General features: G+C 42.8%; 1 protein-coding gene across 1 annotated transcript in view; it reads left to right on the forward strand.

The window, feature by feature from the left end:
- PPP1R9B (protein phosphatase 1 regulatory subunit 9B) overlaps nt 1–25,460 on the forward strand; it is a 46,130-nt gene that overhangs the window by 3,782 nt on the left and 16,888 nt on the right. Inside the window, exon 2 of the mRNA XM_075177246.1 lies at nt 10,128–10,260. Within this exon, the coding sequence (XP_075033347.1) occupies nt 10,128–10,260 (133 nt within the window). The remainder of the gene's footprint in view (nt 1–10,127; nt 10,261–25,460) is intronic.

Genomic DNA, 25,460 nt, shown 5'->3' on the forward strand with positions numbered 1-25,460 from the left:
GACATGATCATAATACAATTCTGTTACACTGTATAAAGACATAGTATACTACATCGCTGCAACATGACCTAACCACTGGGCATTATAATAAATCCAATTCTCTTACACTCTATACAAACATAGGCCACTACATCTACCCAACAAGACCTTAACGCGGGACATAATACAATTCTATTACACTCTATACAGACAGGGCCGCCATCAGGGGGGTGCAGGGAGTACAGCAGTATGGGGCCCAACAGCAGAATGGGGCCCTACCAACCCTGGGCCAAAGCAAATTTATTAGGGGTGGGGACCTCCACAGTGAATTAAGCGAGGTAGCGTGCGCCATTTCTAGGCAGCAGCTGCGCCTGAGATGTAAGAGGTGGTGTGGGGAGAGACCTCTGCGTGTAATTAAGTATGCGGCAGTGGGCCACCTTTTAGGCAGCATGTCTGCCTCCGCTCCAAAGATGTGGGTCCCCACAGCTGCCGCTTATTGCTCCAGTCCCAGCCAGGACAGAGATTAATTAATAACGTCACAACGCTGTCAATATACAGGAGCCAAAAGGAGACAGCAAGACACAGAGAGGTAAGTAAACTATGGGTTATATGGAATCGGGGTTGGGGGGTGACTGTAGAGAATGGGAGGGCAAATGTTGGGTAGAGAATAATTTAAAAATGAAGGTGGGGTGAGAGAAAGAAGGAGGGGGGCCTTGCCTGTTACATTTGTACTGGGCCCTGCAATTTCTGATGGCAGCCCTGTATACAGACATTGGACGTGGCATCTGCTCAACATGACCTGACCACTAGATATTATAATAATACAATTCTATTATACTCTATACAGATATAGGACACGACATCTACCTAACATGACATGACCACTAGAAATTATAATAATACAATTCTATTATACTCTATACAGACATAGGGCACAACATCTACCTATCAGGACCTGACCACTAGATATTATAATAATACAATTCTATTATACTCTATACAGATATAGGACACGACATCTACCTAACATGACCTGACCACTAGAAATTATAATAATAAAATTCTATTATACTCTATACAGACATAGGGCACAACATCTACCTAACATGACCTGACCACTAGAAATTATAATAATACAATTCTATTATACTCTATACAGACATAGGACATGACATCTACCAAACATGACCTAAGCACTAGAAATTATAATAATACAATTCTATTATACTCTATACAGACATAGGACACGACATCTACCAAACATGACCTGAGCACTAGAAATTATAATAATACAATTCTATTATACTCTATACAGACATAGGACATGACATCTACCAAACATGACCTGAGCACTAGAAATTATAATAATACAATTCTATTATACTCTATACAGACATAGGACACGACATCTACCTAACAGGACTAAACCACTAGAAATTATAATACAATTATACCCAACATGACCTGACCACTAGCCATAATCAAGATACAATTATGTTACACTGTATAAAAAAATAGGACACTACATCTACCCAACATGTCCAGAACATTGGACATGATTATAATAATATCCAACTACACTCACAGTGCCTAGCCCTATACAGACATAGAACACTAGATATAATTCTAAAATGATTCTATTACAATCTATATAGATACAGAACACTACACGAACCCAACATGATATGACAATAAACATGTTCATGATACAATTATGATGTACCCTATGCAAATATAGGTCACTACATCTACCTAACATGACTGGATCACTGTACATGATGAAAATAATACTATCCTAAAGACATTGAGCACTACATCTATCCTACATGGCCTGATAACTGGGCATGATCATAATACAACTCTTCTACACCCTATAGAGACATAGATCACTATGCCTACACAACACAATCTGTCCAATTGAAATGATCATAATTCTATTTATATTACACTTTATACAAACATAGAATACTACATTTACCCAGAATTATCTGACCACTTGAAATTAACATAATACAATTCTATTACATGCTATACAGACAGAGAACAATGACCCTATCCAATACAGTCTAATCACTGGACAAGATCATAATACAATTCAATTACATATTGTACATACATAACACATTACACCTAGCAACATGATCTGGCCACTGGACATAACTATAATAAAATTATGTTGCACTTCAGACAGAAATAGGACATTACATCTACTCAACATGACCTGACCATTGGACATGATCGTAATAAAATTATATCACACTCGCAGAAATAGAACACTATTCACCCAACATGGCCGAACCACAAGATATAATCATAATACAATTGTAAAACACTTTATAAAGTTATAGGACACTACACATATTCAACATGATCTGATCATTGAATATGATAGAAATATATTATCATCGCAATTCGTACAGATCTGGGACACTACATCTACCCAACATGTGCCACCCTTCAGCAGTGCCACACTTTACTCTGCATGTCTCCCAAAGAACTTTGCATAATGCCCAACAGACCTCTTCACATCATCCCTCGCAGTCCTCTGCACGTTTCTACAGATCTCTGCACATCTCCCCTCACACCTCTGCACATCTCCCCTCACACCTCTGCACATCTCCCCACAGACCTCTGCACATCTCCCCTCACACCTCTGCACATCTCCCCACAGACCTTTGCACATCTCCCCACAGACCTCTGCACATCTCCCCTCACACCTCTGCACATCTCCCCTCACAGCTCTGCACATCCCCCCTCACAGCTCTGCACATCTCCCCTCACACCTCTGCACATCTCACCTCACAGCTCTGCACATCTCCCCTCACAGCTCTGCACATCTCCCCTCACACCTCTGCACATCTCCCCTCACACCTCTGCACATCTCCCCTCACACCTCTGCACATCTCCCCTCATACCTCTGCACATCTCCCCTCACACCTCTGCACATCTCCCCTCACACCTCTGCACATCTACCCTCATACCTCTGCACATCTCCCCTCACACCTCTGCACATCTCACCTCACAGCTCTGCACATCTCCCCTCACAGCTCTGCACATCTCCCCTCACACCTCTGCACATCTCCCCTCACACCTCTGCACATCTCCCCTCACACCTCTGCACATCTCCCCTCATACCTCTGCACATCTCCCCTCACACCTCTGCACATCTCCCCTCACACCTCTGCACATCTACCCTCATACCTCTGCACATCTCCCCTCACACCTCTGCACATCTCCCCTCACACCTCTGCACATCTCCCCTCACAGCTCTGCACATCTGCCCTCACAGCTCTGCACATTACCCCACTGACCTCTGCACATCTCCCCTCAAGGCTCTGCACATTACCCCACTGACCTCTGCACATCTCCCCTCACAACTCTGCACATATCCCCACAGACCTGTGCACAGTTCTCCACAGTCCTCTGCATATCTCCCCTCACAGCTCTGCACATCTCCCCTCACAGCTCTGCACATCTCCTCTCACAGCTCTGTACATCTCACCTCACAGCTCTGCACATCTCCTCTCACAGCTCTGCACATCTCACCTCACAGTTCTGCACATTACCCCACTGACCTCTGCACATCTCCCCTCACAACTCTGCACATATCCCCACAGAACTCTGCACAGTTCTCCACAGTCCTCTGCATATCTCCCCTCACAGCTCTGCACATCTCCCCTCACAGCTCTGCACATCTCCCCTCACAGCTCTGCACATCTCACCTCACAGCTCTGCACATCTCACCTCACAGCTCTGCACATCTCCCCTCACACCTCTGCACATCTCCCCTCACACCTCTGCACATCTCCCCTCACACCTCTGCACATCTCCCCTCACACCTCTGCACATCTCCCCTCACACCTCTGCACATCTCACCTCACAGCTCTGCACATCTCCTCTCACAGCTCTGCACATCTCACCTCACAGCTCTGCACATCTCCTCTCACACCTCTGCACATCTCCTCTCACAACTCTGCACATCTCCTCTCACAACTCTGCACATCTCCCCTCACACCTCTGCACATCTCCCCTCACACCTCTGCACATCTCCCCACAGACCTCTGCACATCTCCCCACAGACCTCTGCACATCTCCCCTCACACCTCTGCACATCTCCCCTCACACCTCTGCACATCTACCCTCATACCTCTGCACATCTCCCCTCACACCTCTGCACATCTCCCCTCACACCTCTGCACATCTCCCCTCACAGCTCTGCACATCTGCCCTCACAGCTCTGCACATTACCCCACTGACCTCTGCACATCTCCCCTCAAGGCTCTGCACATTACCCCACTGACCTCTGCACATCTCCCCTCACAACTCTGCACATATCCCCACAGACCTGTGCACAGTTCTCCACAGTCCTCTGCATATCTCCCCTCACAACTCTGCACATCTCCCCTCACAGCTCTGCACATCTCCTCTCACAGCTCTGCACATCTCCTCTCACAGCTCTGCACATCTCACCTCACAGTTCTGCACATTACCCCACTGACCTCTGCACATCTCCCCTCACAACTCTGCACATCTCCCCTCACAACTCTGCACATCTCCCCTCACAACTCTGCACATCTCCCCTCACAACTCTGCACATATCCCCACAGAACTCTGCACAGTTCTCCACAGTCCTCTGCATATCTCCCCTCACACCTCTGCACATCTCCCCTCACAGCTCTGCACATCTCACCTCACAGCTCTGCACATCTCCTCTCACAGCTCTGCACATCTCACCTCACAGCTCTGCACATCTCCTCTCACACCTCTGCACATCTCCTCTCACACCTCTGCACATCTCCTCTCACAACTCTGCACATCTCCTCTCACAACTCTGCACATCTCCTCTCACAGCTCTGCACATCTCCCCTCACACCTCTGCACATCTCCCCTCACACCTCTGCACATCTCCCCACAGACCTCTGCACATCTCCCCACAGACCTCTGCACATCTCCCTCACACCTCTGCACATCTCCCCACAGACCTCTGCACATCTCCCCTCACACCTCTGCACATCTCCCCTCACACCTCTGCACATCTCCCCTCACACCTCTGCACATCTCCCCTCACACCTCTGCACATCTCCCCTCACACCTCTGCACATCTCCCCTTTATACCTCTGCACATCTCCCCTCATACCTCTGCACATCTCCCCTCACACCTCTGCACATCTCCCCTCACACCTCTGCACATCTACTCTCATACCTCTGCACATCTCCCCTCACACCTCTGCACATCTCCCCTCACACCTCTGCACATCTCCCCTCACAGCTCTGCACATCTGCCCTCACAGCTCTGCACATTACCCCACTGACCTCTGCACATCTCCCCTCACAACTCTGCACATATCCCCACAGACCTGTGCACAGTTCTCCACAGTCCTCTGCATATCTCCCCTCACAGCTCTGCACATCTCCCCTCACAGCTCTGCACATCTCCTCTCACAGCTCTGTACATCTCACCTCACAGCTCTGCACATCTCCTCTCACAGCTCTGCACATCTCACCTCACAGTTCTGCACATTACCCCACTGACCTCTGCACATCTCCCCTCACAACTCTGCACATATCCCCACAGAACTCTGCACAGTTCTCCACAGTCCTCTGCATATCTCCCCTCACAGCTCTGCACATCTCCCCTCACAGCTCTGCACATCTCACCTCACAGCTCTGCACATCTCCTCTCACAGCTCTGCACATCTCCTCTCACACCTCTGCAAATCTCCTCTCACACCTCTGCACATCTCCCCTCACACCTCTGCACATCTCCCCTCACACCTCTGCACATCTCCCCTCACACCTCTGCACATCTCCCCTCACACCTCTGCACATCTCCCCTCACACCTCTGGACATCTCCCCTCACACCTCTGCACATCTCCTCTCACACCTCTGCACATCTCCTCTCAGACCTCTGCACATCTCCCCTCACACCTCTGCACATTACCCCACTGACCTCTGCACATCTCCCCTCACACCTCTGCACATCTCCCCTCACACCTCTGCACATCTCCCCTCACACCTCTGCACATCTCCCCTCACACCTCTGCACATCTCCCCTCACAGCTCTGCACATCTCCTCTCACAGCTGTGCACATCTCCCCTCACACCTCTGCACATCTCCCCGCAGACCTCTGCACATCTCCCCACAGACCTCTGCACATCTCCCCTCACACCACTGCACATCTCCCCTCACACCTCTGCACATCTCCTCTCACAGCTCTGCACATCTCCCCTCACACCTCTGCACATCTCCCCTCACACCTCTGCACATCTCCCCTCACTCCTCTGCACATCTCCCCGCAGACCTCTGCACATCTCCCCACAGACCTCTGCACATCTCCCCTCACACCACTGCACATCTCCCCTCACACCTCTGCACATCTCCTCTCACAGCTCTGCACATCTCCCCACAGACCTCTGCACATCTCCCCTCACACCACTGCACATCTCCCCTCACACCTCTGCACATCTCCTCTCACAGCTCTGCACATCTCCCCTCACAGCTCTGCACATCTCCCCTCACAGCTCTGCACATCTCCCCTCAGGGCACTTCTCATCTCCCCTAACACCTCTGCACATCTCCTCTCACAGCTCTGCACAACTCCTCTCACAGCTCTGCACAACTCCTCTCACAGCTCTGCACAACTCCTCTCACAGCTCTGCACATCTCCCCTCAGGGCACTTCTCATCTCCCCTCAGGGCACTTCTCATCTCCCCTCACAGCTCTTCTCATCTCCCCTCACAGCTCTGCACATTACCCCACTGACCTCTGCACATCTCCTCTCACACCTCTGCACATCTCCCCTCACAGCTCTGCACATCTCCCCTCACAGCTCTGCACATCTCCCCTCACAGCTCTGCACATCTTCCCTCACAGCTCTGCACATGCACATCTCCCCTCACAGCTCTGCACATCTCCACTCACAGCTCTGCACATCTCCCCTCACAGCTCTGCACAACTCCTCTCACAGCTCTGCACAACTCCTCTCACAGCTCTGCACAACTCCTCTCACAGCTCTGAACAACTCCTCTCACAGCTCTGCACATCTCCCCTCAGGGCACTTCTCATCTCCCCTCACAGCTCTGCACATTTCCTCTCACAGTTTTGCACATCTCCCCTGACAGCTCTGCACATCTCCCCTGACAGCTCTGTACATCTCCTCTCACAGCTCTGCACATCTCCCCTCACAGCTCTGCACATCTCCCCTCACAGCTCTGCACATCTCCCCTCACAGCTCTGCACATCTCCCCTCACAGCTCTGCACATCTCCACTCACAGCTCTGCACATCTCCCCTCACAACTCTGCACATCTCCCCTCACAGCTCTGCACATCACTCCACCAATCTCTGTGCATCTCCACACAGACCTCTGCACTTTTGGAAAGAGGGACATAAGTATGTTGAGTGCACAAATGCAAATTTTGTGTGTATTCAGCCATAATAATGCATAGAAAAGCACCAACAGTAACAGTACCATATAGACTATTTCTTGTACCAAATTTTGTAGCTTTGAAACATGAAGCTCATTTTTCCAGGTTGTCCTCCAAATCCTGTTTCCCATTTGCAAAAACTGCTACTGGATATTTGGCTGCTACTGAGAGATACAGTCTCTCAGCTGAAAAATATTTTCATTTCAGCTCTCAAGCTCATTCTTGAGGCGAGAGTAACCTGAGTCAGAGCCAGCTATTCATAAATCTCCTAATGGCTATATGTTGTTAGAAAAAAAGGGAGAATAAGGAATATTCTATAAACAAGCATGCTGAAAAGATGCTCACTATCATCACCATCACAACCAATTGACCTATCAGAAAGATTCTTACAGTGTGGGAGGAAACTGAAACATCCAGAGGAAACCTACGCAAACAAACACAGGAAACCATACACACAGATAAGGCCCTAGTCAGGAATCAAACTCATGAATGCTAACAAATAAGCCATTGTGCTGTCCTATATTATATGTCATATGACTGTGGTTGCCATGGTAATAGCAAGATACTTAGCATACTGTAAATCATTGACAGAAGCTTGGAAAAAGAAGCTAAGGGAAATAGAACAAAACAAATTATCTTCTTTCGGATAACCAGAGTGATTTATGGTAAAAAAAAACAAAAAAACCTACATACTTTTGATGGAATTACAGCTCTAAATAGCATATATATATATATATATATATATATATATATATATATATATATATAATAACAGATAGTGAACATTACAAACAGTAGAAGAAAGTAGAACTCTTTAAATCCTGGACTGTCCTTAGAAATTATGTCTAGTTTGGTATTTTATGTGCTATACAGTATGTGTCAACAATGAACACTTAGATCCTCAAGCACAATTTGAAAGATATGAAAAAAACACTAATGGGTATATTTACTAAACTACAGGTTTGATAAAGTGGAGATGTTGCCTATAGCAACTAATCAGATTCTAGTTATCATTAATTTAGTACATTCTACAAAATGACAGCTTATATCTGATTGGTTGCTATAGACAACATCCCTACTTTTTCAAACCCACAATTTAGTAAATATTCCCTCAAGTGTTAAAGCTTTGTTTATACTGAACGCCAGTCCAGGTGCAGTGTGAGGTGATCCTAATTCTCATCTTCCCCCCACCAACATCACCCAGCAGTGGACAAAATTAATCCTTAATCCACATAGAAAACTAACATCTGCTTTGAATCACTGGTAGATAACTATGCCACAAACTGATGCTGCCATTTGACACATAGGTTATGAATAATTAACCTTCTGCAGCAGCTTCTGTAATCATGGAAACAGTGGTGCAATCCACCATTTGTTTCCATTTCATAGTATCAGGAGCTATCCAATTAAGTTACATTATACATCATAATAGGCAATATCATTTTTGGATGGAGTCTATATAACAGATATAGCGGAAGGACATTGTGGAGGAAAAGACAGAGGGATTTAGGTTTAGAAAAGAAACTGTCTCTGCACTTACATTAAGTTTAGAGTGACGATGATCTGAAATGTTGTTACATTCAGTCTGCACAAGCTAGAGGTGTGCTGTGTAAAGGGCCTATTTAATAATGATTGTTTTTTTGCCACGTCTATTGTCATCTGTCATAGCAACAATGACAGATGACTTTTCGTGGGGCAATTTAATAAACAAGTCATGACGGGACAATGGGTCCAATAAGAGGCTGTGTGTGTGTTAAGGAATTTAGACTGTAAGCCCCAATGGGGCAGGGACTGATGTGAGTGAGTTCTCTGTACAGTGCTGCGGAAGTAGTGGCGCTATATAAACAATTTAATGCTAATAGACCAAAGAATAATGTAGGCAAATGGACCTTTTCACGCACTTTCTGCCATGTGTTTGCTTTTCCTGCATCGTACAGAAGTGCTGGCGCGCCATAAAAAATAATGGAGTCCTATGGGAGCTCTTATTAAGTACATTGTACATTATTCTGCAGCAAAACTTTGAGCACACACTTCCAACGCTCTAACAGTGATGAGGAAGTACAGGGTTTTGTCTACGCTTTTATCTAGCATTGAATTTTAAAGCCAATGTGCACGAGTAAGATATACTAAAAACAAATTATAAGGGGCATTTTTTAGCAGTTCAAGGGTTGCTTGGTAAATATTTAATGTACACTCTTTAAGTAAGACTTGTACCCACAACATTTTTTATCTCGTCATCCATTGAATGTTGCCCTGTCTATGCAGTCCGCACAAACAGCAGTGATATAGGTGGCTTGGAAGATACCATGATGAAATGATGCGTACAATATTTTCTTGACATAACCCCCGAGACATGTATTTTATTGCAGTCCATTTAGACAGCATTGGTGGCACGACATAGATTAATGTGTTGGTGAGCCAAGTTATTACTCGACATAACGTAACCTATAATAGAAAGTACTTGGTAAACATTAAATATCACAAGAGTGTAACCGGTTTAAAAAGACCGGAAAACAGGTGAAGTTGATGACTTCACAGCTAAGATTACAGGTTGACTGCCTTAATGAATTATTAAAAAATATTAAACAATGGGTTGTGGGAGTGAACCAACCACTTCAGTTTTTACCAAGTTATTCCTGAACAGTGTATTTTTCTGTCATAATAGTGTTATAGGTCTGTGCTTGAATAAAACTAATAGTCTTTGCCCCCCCCCCCCATAGGTGTTTAGCACATACTCCAATGAGGAATATGACCGGCGTAACGATGATGTGGACCCCATGGCCGCCTCTGCAGAATATGAGCTTGAGAAACGAGTGGAGAGGCTGGATCTCTTCCCGGTGGAGCTGGAGAAAGGTATAGAGCAAAATACACCTTTAGTAATAATATACCTTGACAATAATACCCTATGTCTGCATAATATGTACATGTACTTCCTATCTTATTCCTTTCAACATTACTGATTTTTAAATCGGGACAAATTAGTCAAGAACCACCAACCCAACAGGACACAATAAAGCTCTACCCGTTCATGCTCGCAATTTGGTGACCACAACTCAAAACAATGGGACTGCACCAGGTTTTGCCAAGCACTCTCTGTATCTAGTAATCTTTAGAAGCTCTTTAAAAAACACATCTCTTTTATTAGAGGTGACCTTATGCTCGATAACACTATTCACACTAATGCACCCATACAACTATCCCAATCTCCAATCTAAGCCACACTAGCTCCTTTGGTTTCAGCTGTGCCCTCTTCCACTTAGAATGTAAGCTCTCTAGTGAGCAGGGTCCTCCTTACTCTTTGTTTTCATGTTTGCATTTATTTTGTCTACCTTCTATGTCCCTGTTATGTATGTACTGTTTTCCCTACTGTACATCGCTGTGGAGCACTGTGGCGCCTTACAAATCTACGATAATAATAATCTAGGGCCTGATTCATTAGTGATCTTATCTTGTGCAAAAGCTAAGATGCTTATTTTAAGAAGAAACAGGGAGATAAGAGTGAAGTTAAGATGGATTTTCATATTAACTTAAAAAATTATTCACTTACGCATTTGAATTTGCTTCTTATCTCCCTTTTCTGGGCATTCACAGAGTGGATTTGCTTAAGATAAGCAAAAAACGGCAGATAAGAACACTAATGAATCAGGCCCCTAATATTTACCGAGTATAGAAACTAGGCACACGTCTTTGACAGCAGTGTTGAGAGATCAACAAAAAAATAATTTAATTTTGATTTTATTCATATCAATTTTGCTGTTGGCCTATACCAAACACTTATTTCCCGAGTAAAATCACAAAACACATTTAGTATAGTAGAGTCTCATTAAGCATATAAATAAATATTATTCTAGTACCCCCACTCGACAACTACATATCATGTGATTCTCAAGTCTGGAGCTGGTTGACAGACGTCATTCCTTCATCAGCAGCTTTAATACATTTCTGCTTCTTGTGGTTAGGCAGTCTCTGCCTCTTCTTTCACAACCCTGGCTTGGATTGTGGTGCTGTTTAGACCATGTATGACAGGCTTATGGCTGTGCTAACTGACGGTAGAGTCGGTACTTCTCTGTCTACTTCTTCCATAGCTGGATCACGTCATTCGACTTTAATGTTACTTTGCTTAGCATACTTATTGCTTCGGGGTTCTTATGTCTTAGATGTCTGTGCCACATATTGAAGCAGTTGGAATATCGGTCCTGCTTGGCGGTGTTAATTGCTCCTTTATGTTTTAGCTGGTGCAATTCATCAGTGATGTTTCCTTCTGCAGCAGTGTGATTTCCATTTGTGATGATGCAGCTGTCACCCTTGTATGTCTTGCTTTGTGAGTTAAATGCTTTAAGATTAGTTGCTTTAGAAACTAGGTTCATATAGTACATGATTCACTGGTATATTGTTGGTGGGTGCAGAGGAGGGCTGTGAAGGTATTCTTCCCTTCTGCCTTCTGAGACCATATACTATCCATTATCTACAGGAACTGTTTCCACCTTACATTAGTGAAGATGAGAGAAGAAGCTTTTATCATCATGTAACGTATAGTTCCGGAATCCCCCATACACGATATGACTCACACTGGTGTTCTAGAAAGCCTCAATACCTGAAGTGCAGCCAACGTTCCTTTAAAGAATTTTGGTTACTGATGATTATTTAGTTTCATTCAAATTATTATTTATACATGTGACAGTGATAAATGGGGTTTTTATATTGAGTCAGATTTGTAATCTTAGCCTCAAGTTACTGGGGGCTAGATTTACTAAAGAGCGGTAAAACAGCCAGTTTTCGGCGATTTTTCCGTCACTTTTAAAAACGCCGGATTTACTAAAGCGAGTGAGTGGCGGGATTGCATGCTGTTCAAGCTATTTTACCATTCAGAACATAAGAGAAAGCACCAGTGACATTTAAATTATTAGGGCAATCATTATTTATTGATTATATTTATTGATAAAAAAAATGTATAATTAGCTTATGGGGCAATTTTTTTTTAAGGGGACATTATTATTATATTATATTATGGGGAAATGTGAATATATAATAATATTAACCGATTGTTAATGGTGGATATAATTATTTATGTTTCACAATTCACAAAACATAGTGCCCACATAAAATAACAATTCAATAATTTTGTCCCCTTAATACAATGAAAATTTAAATTTGACCCCATAAGTTAATTTAAAATAATTTTGCCCCTTAATCAAAAAATAATGATTGCTCCAATAATTTAAATGTCAATGGTGCTTCCTCTTATGTTCTGACTGGCAAAATAGCTCAAACAAAATATCCTGTCATGTCTTTTAGATGGCGGTTTTCATGGCGGTTTGGACAAAACCGCCGGTGATTTAGCGGTTTTCAATCCACCACACATCGCCAGCCGTTTTTAAATAGCAGCCTCAAACCCCCCTATAGTAAATTCAGCGGTTTGGACCGCTAAACTGCCAGCGATGTGTGGTGATTTAAAACCGCCACCAAACTTAATTCTTAGTAAATCTAGCCCCGGGAGTTAAAATGATGATCTCTCTCACTGTGGGTGGTGCTGTTCCTTATGCATCAAGAGAAGAGACATATAGCAATAACTATAATGACCATAATAATAATGGAAAAGGTCTGCTCTTCATTTTTTAAAATATAATAATATCAGCATAGAAAAGAGATTAAAAGTGTTCCACATTATACGCTGCAGCTATGAGTAACTAAGGATGTGAAAAGGACTTTTAATTTGAGTTGTTCTGACATTTTGACATCACAATATCATCATCATCATCATCAGTATATTCAAATATAGATATGATTAATGTTACAATACCACCTATGTATAAGATGTGATGAACGTTCCTCTCGCCCTACATGTGGCTGTTTTCCTGTGGGCTCTGCCAGTTCTGTAATACAGATCAGAATAAGAATCCTGACATCACTGGGTTTGAACCTAGTTAAACCTACTTGAATAATTGTTTGCACTATTCTCGTCATCCGATGAAGACAAGATGACCCCACCTCTCTTGCTAATTATTGCCCTATCTCACTTCTCCCTTATGCCTCCAAATTACTTGAGCGGATTTTCTGCAGCCGCCTCACCAGACACCTCTCGGACAATTCCCTCCTCAACCCTCTCCAATCCGGTTACCGCTCCCTCCACTTCACCGAAACTGCCCTGGCCAAAGTTACTAATGATCTCCTATCAGCCAAATCCAGGGGTCACTTCTCCCTATTCATCCTCCTTGACCTCTCTGTGGCCTTCAACACCATGGACCACCCCCTCCTGCTGCAAACTCTTCTCTCTCTCTCGGCCTCTCTGGATCTGTCCATGCCTGGTTCACCTCATACCTTGCTAACCGTTCCTTCTCTGTATATAATACTGGTTCTTCCTCCACTCCCTCCCCTCTCCCTGTAGGAGTGCCTCAGGGCTCTGTTCTCAGCCCACTACTCTTTTTGCTCTATACCTCCTCCCTTGGTGCTCTCATCTTCTCCTTCGGTCTTCAGTATCACCATTATGCTGACGACATTCAACTCTACATCTCTTCTCCTGATCTTTCTTCCACCCTCCTCTCTCGTGTATCTGACTGCCTCTCTGCCAACTCCTCCTGGATGTCCTCGCGCTTTCTCAAAATTAGCACCTCTAAAACTGAACTCATTGTCTTTCCTCCCCCTAGACTCCCCTCCCACCATGACCTCTCTATCATTGTTAACAACACCACCATCTCCTCTGTCACCCAACTCCGCTGCCTGGGTGTCACCCTCGACTCCTCTCTCTCTTTTGCCCCCCACATTAAATCCCTTGCCCAAGCCTGTCACTTCCAACTACGAAACATTGCCTGCATCCGACCCTTCCTCTCTCAGGATGCCACCAAAATGATCATCCACGCACTCATCATCTCCCGCCTCGATTATTGCAACCTCCTCCTTACCGGCCTCCCCCACTCCCATCTCGCCCCCCTCCACTCTATACTCAATGCGGCTGCAAGACTCATCTTCCTTTCACGCCGCTCCTCCTCTGCCTCTCCTCTCTGCCTTGCTTTACACTGGCTCCCCTTCCCCTACAGAATACTTTTCAAACTCCTTACCATCACTTACAAGGCTCTCTTCCAGTCTACCGCCCCCTATATCTCTAAACTCCTCTCCATTTACACTCCTGCCAATGACCGTCGCCTCTCCTCCACTCTGATCACCTCATCCCACTCCAGAATCCAAGACTTCTCCCGTGCGGACCCCATTCACTGGAACGACCTCCCTCCCTCCATTTGTCTCTCTTCTAATCTGTGCTCCTTCAAATGGGCACTTAAAACTCACCTGTTCCTCAAAACCTACCAACCATTCACTTAACCCCCTCATCTCCTCCACTCGTTCTCCCCTCTCTCCTCCCGGCCCCCCTTTTCTCCCCCATGCTTCAACTGGCTTCCCTTTGTGCCAGATTTTTGTTTACCCTCCCTTAGGATGTAAGCTCGTATGAGCAGGGCACTCTTCCCTCCTGTCTCCTTACCTGTTCTTCTGCTCTGTCTTTACTGCATTAGCCTGCCTGGAGTTTCTGAAGTATTGGTATTTTTTGTTTATTGTTCAGTACTGTTTCACCCTGTATAGTCTACTGTTTGTACTGTGTACAACGCTGCTAAAATCTTGTGGCGTCTAACAAATAAAGGATAATAATAATACTAATGATGATATGGAGGAGGGGGCCATCTGGAGAGAGACAAATCCCTAGGGCTAGTTTCCCCCGAAGACGGCAGGAGCTTCAGGACAGGGATAAGTGCTAGATCATCATCATCATCATCATCATTTATTTATATAGCGCCAACATATTCCGTAGCGCTTTACAATTGGGGACAAACGTAATAAACTAATAAACAAACTGGTTAAAACAGACAAAGAGGTGAGAAGGCCCTGCTCGCAAGCTTACAATCTATGGGACAATGGGAGATTGACACATGAGGTTAAGTATACATTTTGCATCTTGGCCCAGCCAGACTGCAAAGGTAAGGTGACTCATAAGCTAAATGATCCTGTCACACAACAATGTTGGTCCGGGGGTAGTTGTCTTGTGTGAAATTGTGTAACAGGCTAAAGGTAGTGAGGTTAAGATGGTGGTTGAGGAATATTATAAGCTTGTCTGAATAGGTAGGTTTTCAGAGAACGCTTGAAAGTTTGTAGAACAGAGGAGAGTCTTATTGTGCGAGGGAGAGAGTTCCATAGAGTGGGTGCAGCCCGAAAAAAGTCCTGTAACCGGGAATGGGAGGATGTAATGAGGGTGGATGAGAGACGCAGATCTTTTGCAGAACGGAGTTGCCGAGTTGGGAGATATTTTGAGACAAGAGAGGAGATGTATGTTGGTGCAGCTTTGTTGATGGCCTTGTAGGTTAGTAAAAGTATTTTATATTGGATTCGGTAGAAGACAGGCAGCCAGTGTAGAGACATACAGAGTGATTCAACAGAGGAATAGCTATTTGCAAGGAAAATCAGTCTTGCCGAAGCATGCAAAATAGATTTTAGGGGTTTGAGTCTGTTTTTGGGAAGACCAGTAAGGAGGGAATTGCAATAGTCAATGCGGGAGATGATTAGTGCATGAATTAAGGTTTTAGCAGTGTCTTGTGTGAGATATGTGCGGATTCTGGAAATGTTCTTTAAATGTATGTAACATGATTTAGATATAGAGTCAATGTGGGGAACAAAGGATAGGCGTGAATCAAGGATTACACCTAGGCAGCGAGCTTGTGGGGTGGGATTTATGGTCATGTTATCAACAGAGATAGAAATGTCAGGTATGCTCTTGTTGGCGGGTGGGAATATTATTAACTCTGTTTTAGAAAGATTAAGTTTGAGTTGACGAGAGGACATCCAAGATAAAATGGCAGAAAGACAGTCAGTTACACGGGACAACATAGATGTCGAGATATCAGGAGAGGATAGATAGATTTGGGTATCATCCGCATAGAGATGATACTGAAAGCCAAAGGAACTTATTAGATTTCCAAGAGAAGCGGTATAGATAGAGAACAGCAGAGGACCTAGCACCGAGCCTTGTGGTACTCCAACTGATAGGGGAAGCGGAGCAGAGGTGGCTCCAGAGAAATTAACAGTGAAAGAGCGATTAGAGAGGTAAGATGAGAACCAGGATAGAACTGTGTCTTGAAGACCTAGGGATTGCAGCGTTTGTATGAGAAGAGAGTGGTCAACGGTGTCAAATGCAGCCGAGAGATCAAGGAGAATTAGGAGAGAGTAATGGCGTTCAGTCTTAGCAGTGATACCTAGATACCTTCTACTAGAGAGTGATTATAGTATATACTTACAGATAGCATATAGCATGTGTTTGCATATTCAACCCCTATAGAACAAAATGTCTTAAATTGTAGTTACCCTTTAAAGTGACAGTCTTTCAGGTATCAAAAACATTTTCTCCAAAGTTTTAATCATACTCGCCAACTTTGTGAAGTGCCCCTCTGGGAATTCCCGGGGAATGGGTATGGGCGGAGGGGCAGGGCTTGGCGAATAGCATCATTTTTGTCCCCCTCACCCAAGAGAATCACATCATTGTGGCCCTAATACTGTCCACTACACTAGGAAGTGGGCAGATACAGGAGGATGCCCTACTCTCCCTGGAGTCTGGGAGACCTACTCAGAATTTGGGAGTCTCACGGACATTCTGGGAGAGTTGGCAAGTATCGTTTTAATGCTTCTAATGCTCAGCAACCAATATAGAGTTTGTTCATGATAATTTGGCCACCGGAGGCACTGTTTTATTGCTGTGCATGTATGATATGGAGAACAAATCCCATGTGTAAAAAGTAGTGGTGCTTAATTGTGTAATAAAGAGCAGAGTAGAGGCGTCTTCTGACCGTTGCATGCGCTGGACTGCTCATGCTCAGAAAAGGCACCCGCCCTGCTTTACTGAGACTAGAGAGTAGGGCCCAGGAGGCGAGATTGGCATCACCAGACCTCTACCCAGAGTTTATTATGGGGCCCAACAATGCACTATTCCTGCCCTGAATCAGACATTTGGATTCATTATCTAACATGCACTACATGAAAGCTAATTAGTGATTGGTTGTTAGGGTGCACTGTACATTTTTCCTTTGTTAGTAAATGCCTTGCTATATTAATAAATCCCTATTTATGTTTACTGCAAATAGACTATTTTTGCATACTTTTCTTGTTGGTTTTCAGCATTTGCAATAACATATTTTCCTTTTAGCAAACATAATACAATTACATGGTGCCAGATTAACTACCAAATTATGCAACTAGATTAGGATGAGCAATATTTAGTTCCAGCTGAATTTGAGTCTGATAGACAGCGTGAATCACAAGTTGATGCATCATCAGATTTAGACACAGTGCTGTGCATCTCAGTATGGGGAAAAGGGAGTTACTCTCTTCCCAAGGCTGTATTCACAGTTGATGCTGCTCTCGGGAATGTGAGTGACTACATCCTAGTCTAGTAAGTCTGCACTCCAATACCCTGCTATCCAGCACCTCCTCCTTCATTATTTTAACTGGGGAAAAATAGATCACTGTAAAGACCTAGTAACAATAACTAAATAAATAAGTTAAAGGGTTTAAAAATAAATACAATTTATATAAAACCATTAAACACTGCCTGCTAAAGACTAATGACTTAGGTATGTACATTGTAAATACCACCCTGTGTCTACCCCGGCCACAGCAGAAGGTTCTCAGTTTCTAAATATCTTTGTTGGTGACATTGTAGATTCCAGAAAGGATCTAATAAGAAATTATAGTTGCTTATATTGTGAAGTACTTTACACACAGAGCTGGTAACCCCCTAATCTCTGCCAATATATTATTTAAAGAAAAAGTGAACATATGCAGAAACTGTGCATTAGACTTGCTACATTTAATTGTAGAGAAGAACAAATTGCCAACACACAGTGACAACAGCCATTCTGTCGGCTAAATCAATATTTATGAAAATGCAGCCAATCAGTGCCTCGTGCTTCAGTGATGTCATTGGCTATTAGTTAATTGATTGGCTGCATTCTCATGAATGTTGGTTGAGGCCGCAAAATAGATTCTACCAGTGTGTGTTGGAGACTGGGATACTGATAAGTAAGCAAATGTTTTCTATTTTATCCCACTAGATGGCACTATTAATTTGCAGTCTAGGCATTATTATTCAATAGCAGCTCACTCCTATAAATTGCAATTATGAAGAATAATAAGGGTCCTGTGCAGTGGTGGATTAAGATTATTAGGGGCTTACTGCATTATACATTGTGCAGTGCATTAAATACATTTCACATGTCAAGATTTGCATGGCCTGCTGCACACACCTATCCTGGTCATAATATGCACCCACTACCCCCTTGTGAAATATGCTCCCACAGTAAAATATGCTCCCACAGTACTCTCCTTGTCACATATGCCAGACCCCAACTCCACTCTCACCTTGTCACATATGACACACACTGTTCTTCCCATTGTCACATATCATGAGAGGGAGGGCTTGGGGCAACAAAGGGAGAATCATAGAGGATTATATGTGACAAGGGGATAGGAGGGAGAACATATTTGACATATGTATAACCACTCTCCCCTTGTCACATGTGCTCCCCCACAATCTTCTATTGCACGTCACATGTGCCCCAAGCTCCAGGCCCCACCACTTCCGCCACACAGGTTCCTACCTCTTGCAGTGTACGGCAGAGGTGGGACCTGGTCTGCTGCTGCTCAATGAGGGAAGGCATTGTGCAGAGTGCCAGTGACGCCCACCGATGGGATTCGGAAAAGTGGATAGATACTATTCACCTCCTGGAAAGCTGGTCAATGAGTGAACATTCTAGGCCCCCATACCAAAATAAGCCCCAACATTTAATCAATATCCATTTTTAATAAATAGGCCTGTTTCCCCCCAACATTAAATTAACACCATTCACATTTGGTAACTAACTAGCCACATCTGTAAATATTAGCCCCCACATTTAATGCAATATATGATTAGCCCAATTTTAACCCCATTACTATCCCTGACATATAATAAAGAGACCTCCTAATATTTTATTAGCTTAATCAACACTAGAATGCATTACAATCCCTCACATTTAATATAGACCAAATATTAAATTAATAAAACTCACAAGCCCCATATTACATTAACAGTACCCTTGTTACATTAATACCCCAGTTATATTATATCAATACCCCTCCACTTACCTTAGTCAGACTAATTTGTCTGGCTCCTGTATTTGTTGAGGCTTGGAAGGGGGCTGGCCCATGCAGAGAAAATGTAAGGGGAAGATCTGGAGAAGAGTCATCAGGAGAGGGGAAAGAAAGAAAAAAAGGAGAAAATGGAAGGGGAAGATCTAGAGCAGAGTCAGGAGAGAAGAAGGTGAGAAACAGGAAGGAAGAGAAGAGGAGGATTAGTAGGAGAAGGAAGGGGGTGTAACAGATGGGGAAGGGGAGTGCATGTCTGGTTAACTGACCCTCCCCTGCAGGGTCCCAGGTCCCCAACACCTCAGTTAACAGGTTACCAGTTAAACAGAGATTTAAAAAAAAAAAACAGGGGGGGGGGCAATGTAAACAAATGCCAAAGAAACAGGCAGTGGGGCCCCAGGGTGGATGGAACCAGAACCTTGGGCCCCCTATTGCTCTGGGCACACTGTCACTTGCCAAATCCAACCCCATTAAAATCTGCCAATGGTCATGTGCAAAACATCAAATAGTTCAATATCTTTCTGACCATTTGTAGAAAAATACAATGGGGATAAAATGGGAATTAAATGCATTTAGTGCACTCTTTCTTTAGTTTTTTTTGTTCTACATTCAAACAACTTTAACTTATTGGTTTGTGTATAACCAACCCCCTACAATTTTTTATTAAACACATGTTTGAGCTTTCTGGCTTCCTGGTATTGTTCACAACAATATTTCTTTTGTCTAGGCAGAATTGTTTACTTTTCATGCCCTTGAACACAAACCTGCCGAGCTCTGTGCTTTGGATACTACAATATAAACAGATGAGTTTTGTGTTGTATTCAAGGAGAACAAACACAAACAAGTGTGACTAAATGGCATGAGGCTTTGATGAAAGATAGAAAGATTAAGCAAAGCACTTAGTAAAAGTCCCAATAGGGCACCAACAAACTAGTCAATTAGTCATCTGAAGGTGTAAAACATAGAAGAACTTTGCAATGAGTTTTGATATAAAACTCTCCAATACACTGCAGGATTACATTTCAGTAAAGCATATTTTACAGGAGTTATAGTTAATATAAGCAGACTAGAAATATGATAAATAATGTTATTGGTTGAATTTGAGATACAACTCACAAGCACAAGAAAGAGGTTTAATAAGGGAACTGTAAACGGAGCTGTAAACACCTCTGCTTGTGATATATAAAGTATCAAAGAACTCCCAAATGGCTCAGAAATCCCACCCAAAAAATAAATAAATATATATATATATATATATATATATATATATATATATATATATATATATATATAAAACACAGCTCACAATACTTCAAATGGAGAAAGAGGACAAAGAGTAACTTAAATACTTTTGTTCTTCAGCTAAATACATACTTTACATACATAATGTATGTGTACTAAGCAATATATAACTGATCATAGGCAAACACAGGATTTTCACAATTTCTGAAACAAATACTAATAACTTGTACTCTTTCCATACACAGTCCCATAGATTGTGCCAGATAATGCCATTTTAATCCTGCCCAGTCAATGGTAATACTGTATAGCAGTAATACTAGTGGAATATACTGGTTACAGGTAATTGGTGGAATGGACATACTACATTACTGGTGCCCGATACACACATAAAATATAAATTTTTACTCAAAGAAAATAGAGTCACAGCGCATTTTTTTGTACAATTTACTCTATTTTTCCACATAATAACAAGGCCACCCCCCATTCCATGAGAGGGGCGTCATTGTAAATGTAGGACCTGTGCACTATCCATTGTGGAGCCCTCCAATCCATGGGAGGTGGCATAGTCCGTCCGTCCCCGTCCCCGTCCCACCCCCCCCCCCCCACAAACACGAACCTTGGGGTAAATGTATCAAGCTGAGAGTTTTCCAACGGGTTTGAAAAAACAATCAGATTCTAGTTATCATTTATTTAGTACATTCTACCAAATGATAGCTAGAATCTGATTGGTTGCTATAGGCAACATTTCCACTTTTCAAACCCACCGGAAAACTCTCAGCTTGATACATTTACCCCCTGGTTCTCTCCACATTCCACCCCCATCCCATGGTTCTTTCACTATCCTTTTCCCAAATTTTAGTTGATGGGTGTTTTCTAGCACACATATGTCCTCTGCCACACCATGGTCCCTTGTTTACTCTTTCTGCTAGCATTTCTACAGTATTAATAGTAAATGAGTATTTTCTAGGCCATAGTGGAACATGGAGCCCTACACGAGTGACCTACCCCACCCTTCACAAAAGCCGGCCTTGCAATCACCACCACCTTCATCTCTTACTACTTGTACTTGCTTCTTCTAAAATACTGTTTGTTGGAGCCTCATTTAGTCCTAAAGACATGAACACAAAGGGACTGTCACATCTGTACATTTTAATATTTTAATTACATTGGTGTTTGCGAGCATATAAAATGTTATTTCCTGTAGGAAAAGAGACAAACCCTTGAAAGTACTCTCATTCGGGCGCAGAATCAGACAAATTACTCTGAATAGCCCACATTTCGCCCTGTTCCGTCCCACTTCTCTCATTAGAAGGTGCAAAATTGTTCTCCCCCACTGTCACTACCATTACGATGCATTAGGCCTGGCTCTTACCAGGTGCAGGAGAAATGACCCCCATATTATGCCTATTGTTGTTTTACTACAAAACACTTCACTACATTCATATATATGTAGACAATTAGAGCATTAGAGTGTTAGCAGAAGTATTTCACCCACACCAACTTTGCATGTCCATGTGGAAGGCAAGATTGCAGTGGGAGGAGATAGGCGGACACATAGCCAATATTAGCTGCTAAGCATTAATGTCAGCTACTGCTCTCTATTATGTTATATATATAGCTCTCACCCCTGTTCTCAGCTACCATAGATGTGATAGCATGTGGGTAGGACGTTTGCTGCAGTTCTGTGCTCAGAAAGTAGCTTGTAGAGGGTTGGACTGGGTGAAAGTGGCAATTTATATTGAAATAGCTGTGATTTTACTGCACAAATCTTAAGAGTTTATTTACAGATCAGTCTGATGGCAATGTGTGCTGATAGATTGGGTGTGAGGGGAGTGAAGAGTAGACAAGCAAAGGCTACTGTTTGTAATAGTATATTTCTAAGCTAATTAAGAGTGGACAAAAAATATTCTTTCTTGCCTTTAAAATCAAAGTGTTTCAATAGAAGGCAGTTGTGCAAAGGTCAGTATCAGTAACATCTGAACTATTTAGTGGCCAAAAATAAGGTGCTGTAGTACACCTCCGGAAGAAAAATATTTTATTTTGCTTTTAAAATCCCAAGTGTTTCAATCTGAAAGCAATTGTGTGAGGGGCAGTATCACATCTGTATTAGTAAGTGGCCAAAAGATACGGTGCTGTGAATGATTCGGCATTGTGTGCTAGTACTACTATGCTGAAGGGCTGCAGAGAATGATGATGATTCTACAGGCACTGCTGCTGCTGAAGGTAATACACCTACCCAGTGGGCTTTCACAATCATGTGATCTTTTGTTTGACCACCGCTTGTCCACATATCTGGATAGTCAGTACAATGGCATTTTCTAGGGACTGAAAGACTTTTGTGTAACCTCCCGGTACAGCTGAAGAATTACTGTTTGGTAAAAATGGAATCAAGATGGAATTTGGTAGCGTGGACAAATGATCTCAACTAATCTGCTAAAACCTGATGCATTGATGATGGGAATTGGACGCACATCCAATGCTAAAATAGCTGTTATGGCTTTAGTGATCCGGGGTGCAATTAGATGCTGGCTGTCATATTTGATTCCTCTTGCTTCACAGACAATTGTTGTTTAAAACTATGCTTACTTTTCTTGGTCCCCTTCTGTATAGACGTTTTACTCCCAGCAACAGCAGCCATAGTGTGCAAGGATGTCTCTTGGGAATCACAGATTGCATTAGGGGAGTCAGATTGCATTTGAAAAATGAATGAGGAGATTGATAATGAAAGTGTTGATGGTGCAGATTATATGAGATGTCTATCCGTTCTGCTGCTAGCTGATGTTGCTCTGCTTGTTACGATACGTGATTTTCAATCTTTTGATAAACTACTTGAATGAACTTGCTGTATATAACGTAACAGGGAGATTATAAGCTTGCACACAGGAACTTCTTACCTCTCTGTCTGTATTACCCAGTATTGCTGCATTACTGTGTTTGTTTCCAGTTGTACAGCGCTACGGAATTAGCTGGCGCTATATAAATAAATGATGATGATGATGATGTAGAAGGGCGGATGTGCCTACCTTTATTTATTCTGACATCACAAAGATGCCTTGACAAATGTTGTCCGGGTTGGGATAAAAACAGTTCCACACGTAAGCGGTCGATTTTTTGGTCTTTTGCCCAGACATGATTATCATGGGCATGAGGTGGTACCACTGGTGACTGACTTACATGGACACCAATTCCCCTCATTATCTTGTTCTAGTGCAACACATTGTAACATTTTCAGATCCACAATTATTCCCCTCTTCCTGTTGCACATTATCAAGTTTCAAACTAGCATCCTCAATTTCTATGTCTAAATCATCATTATCACTCCTCATCCTCACATTTCCAAAGGGACACAGTTGTAACTTTCGGTTGGCTAGACATTTATTTGGTCGACATTCATAAAGTCGAAAAAACATTAGGTCGACAATTCACATGGCCAACAGTAATATATGGTTAGCGATAGGGTTAGGGTTAGGGACATAATTGTCAACCTAATAATACTGTCTACATTTGAATGGTCGACCAATAATACTGTCTACAGTTATATTGTCAACCAAATAATGCTATTGATGTTATTATTGCTTCCAACCCTGTCTATATTATGGTGTCGACCATATAAATGTCGATCATGTATCTGTGGAACATATGTATCACACCCAGCAAGAGGTAGTAACAAGGTGGAATTCCACACTTTATACGCTTCAGTGATTTTTTTTTCAACCAATTTCAGTTGTAGTGTGGCCTGTCCTGTCACTAATATTAGGCAGCCAACTCGCTGCAACCTTTGGCCAAAATTGGTGAAAATTTTGACAGTTGTGAAGAGATTATTAGAAAAGAGACTGTACATGAATGCTATAAATACCAATATAGGAACAAAACCAGCTCAAAATCACATGATTGTACCTGTAATGAAATCCAGATCCAAAACCAAAACACGTGGGGATATTTGGGCAAAACCAAGTCACAAACCAAAACAGGGGAGTATGTATACATCTCTTATACATATATATATATATATATATACACACACGGGGGGTATATTGACTAAACTGCGGGTCTGAAAAATGGAGATGATGCCTATAGCAACCAATCAGATTTTAGTTATCATTTATTTATTACATTCTACAAAATGACAGCTAGAATTTGATTGGTTGCTATAGGCAACATCTCCTCTTTTTCAAACCTGCAGCTTAGTGTATGTATATAGCAAAGTATCCCTGTGATAAAGATTGGGATCCATTTTACTGTTGCATCCCCATACCTTTTTTATGTGGGCTTTGACAGCTAATAGGAGTAAGATAACAGCTCCCCTATAATATTTTTTACTCAAAATGAATACAAAACATTATTGATCATAATAAATGTTATCCGACCCAATGTACAACCATTCTTATTCTTTTCTGTCTATTTTAATATCTGGGGCCTGATTCATTAAGGATCTTAAATGAAGAGTTATCTTATTTCAGTCTCCTGGACAAAACCATGTTACAATGCAAGGGGTGCAAACTAGATTTCTGTTTTGTACATAAGTTAAATACTGACTGTTTTTTCATGTAGCACACAAATATCAACTTTAAATTTCAGTATACAAATAAGCTATCAAGTATTTGTGTGCTACATGAAAAAACAGTTAGTATTAACTTATGTGCAAAACAGAAAACTAA

Source organism: Mixophyes fleayi, chromosome 6 (genome assembly GCF_038048845.1).
Source record: "Mixophyes fleayi isolate aMixFle1 chromosome 6, aMixFle1.hap1, whole genome shotgun sequence".
In the NCBI taxonomy this organism is placed as follows: domain Eukaryota; kingdom Metazoa; phylum Chordata; class Amphibia; order Anura; family Limnodynastidae; genus Mixophyes; species Mixophyes fleayi.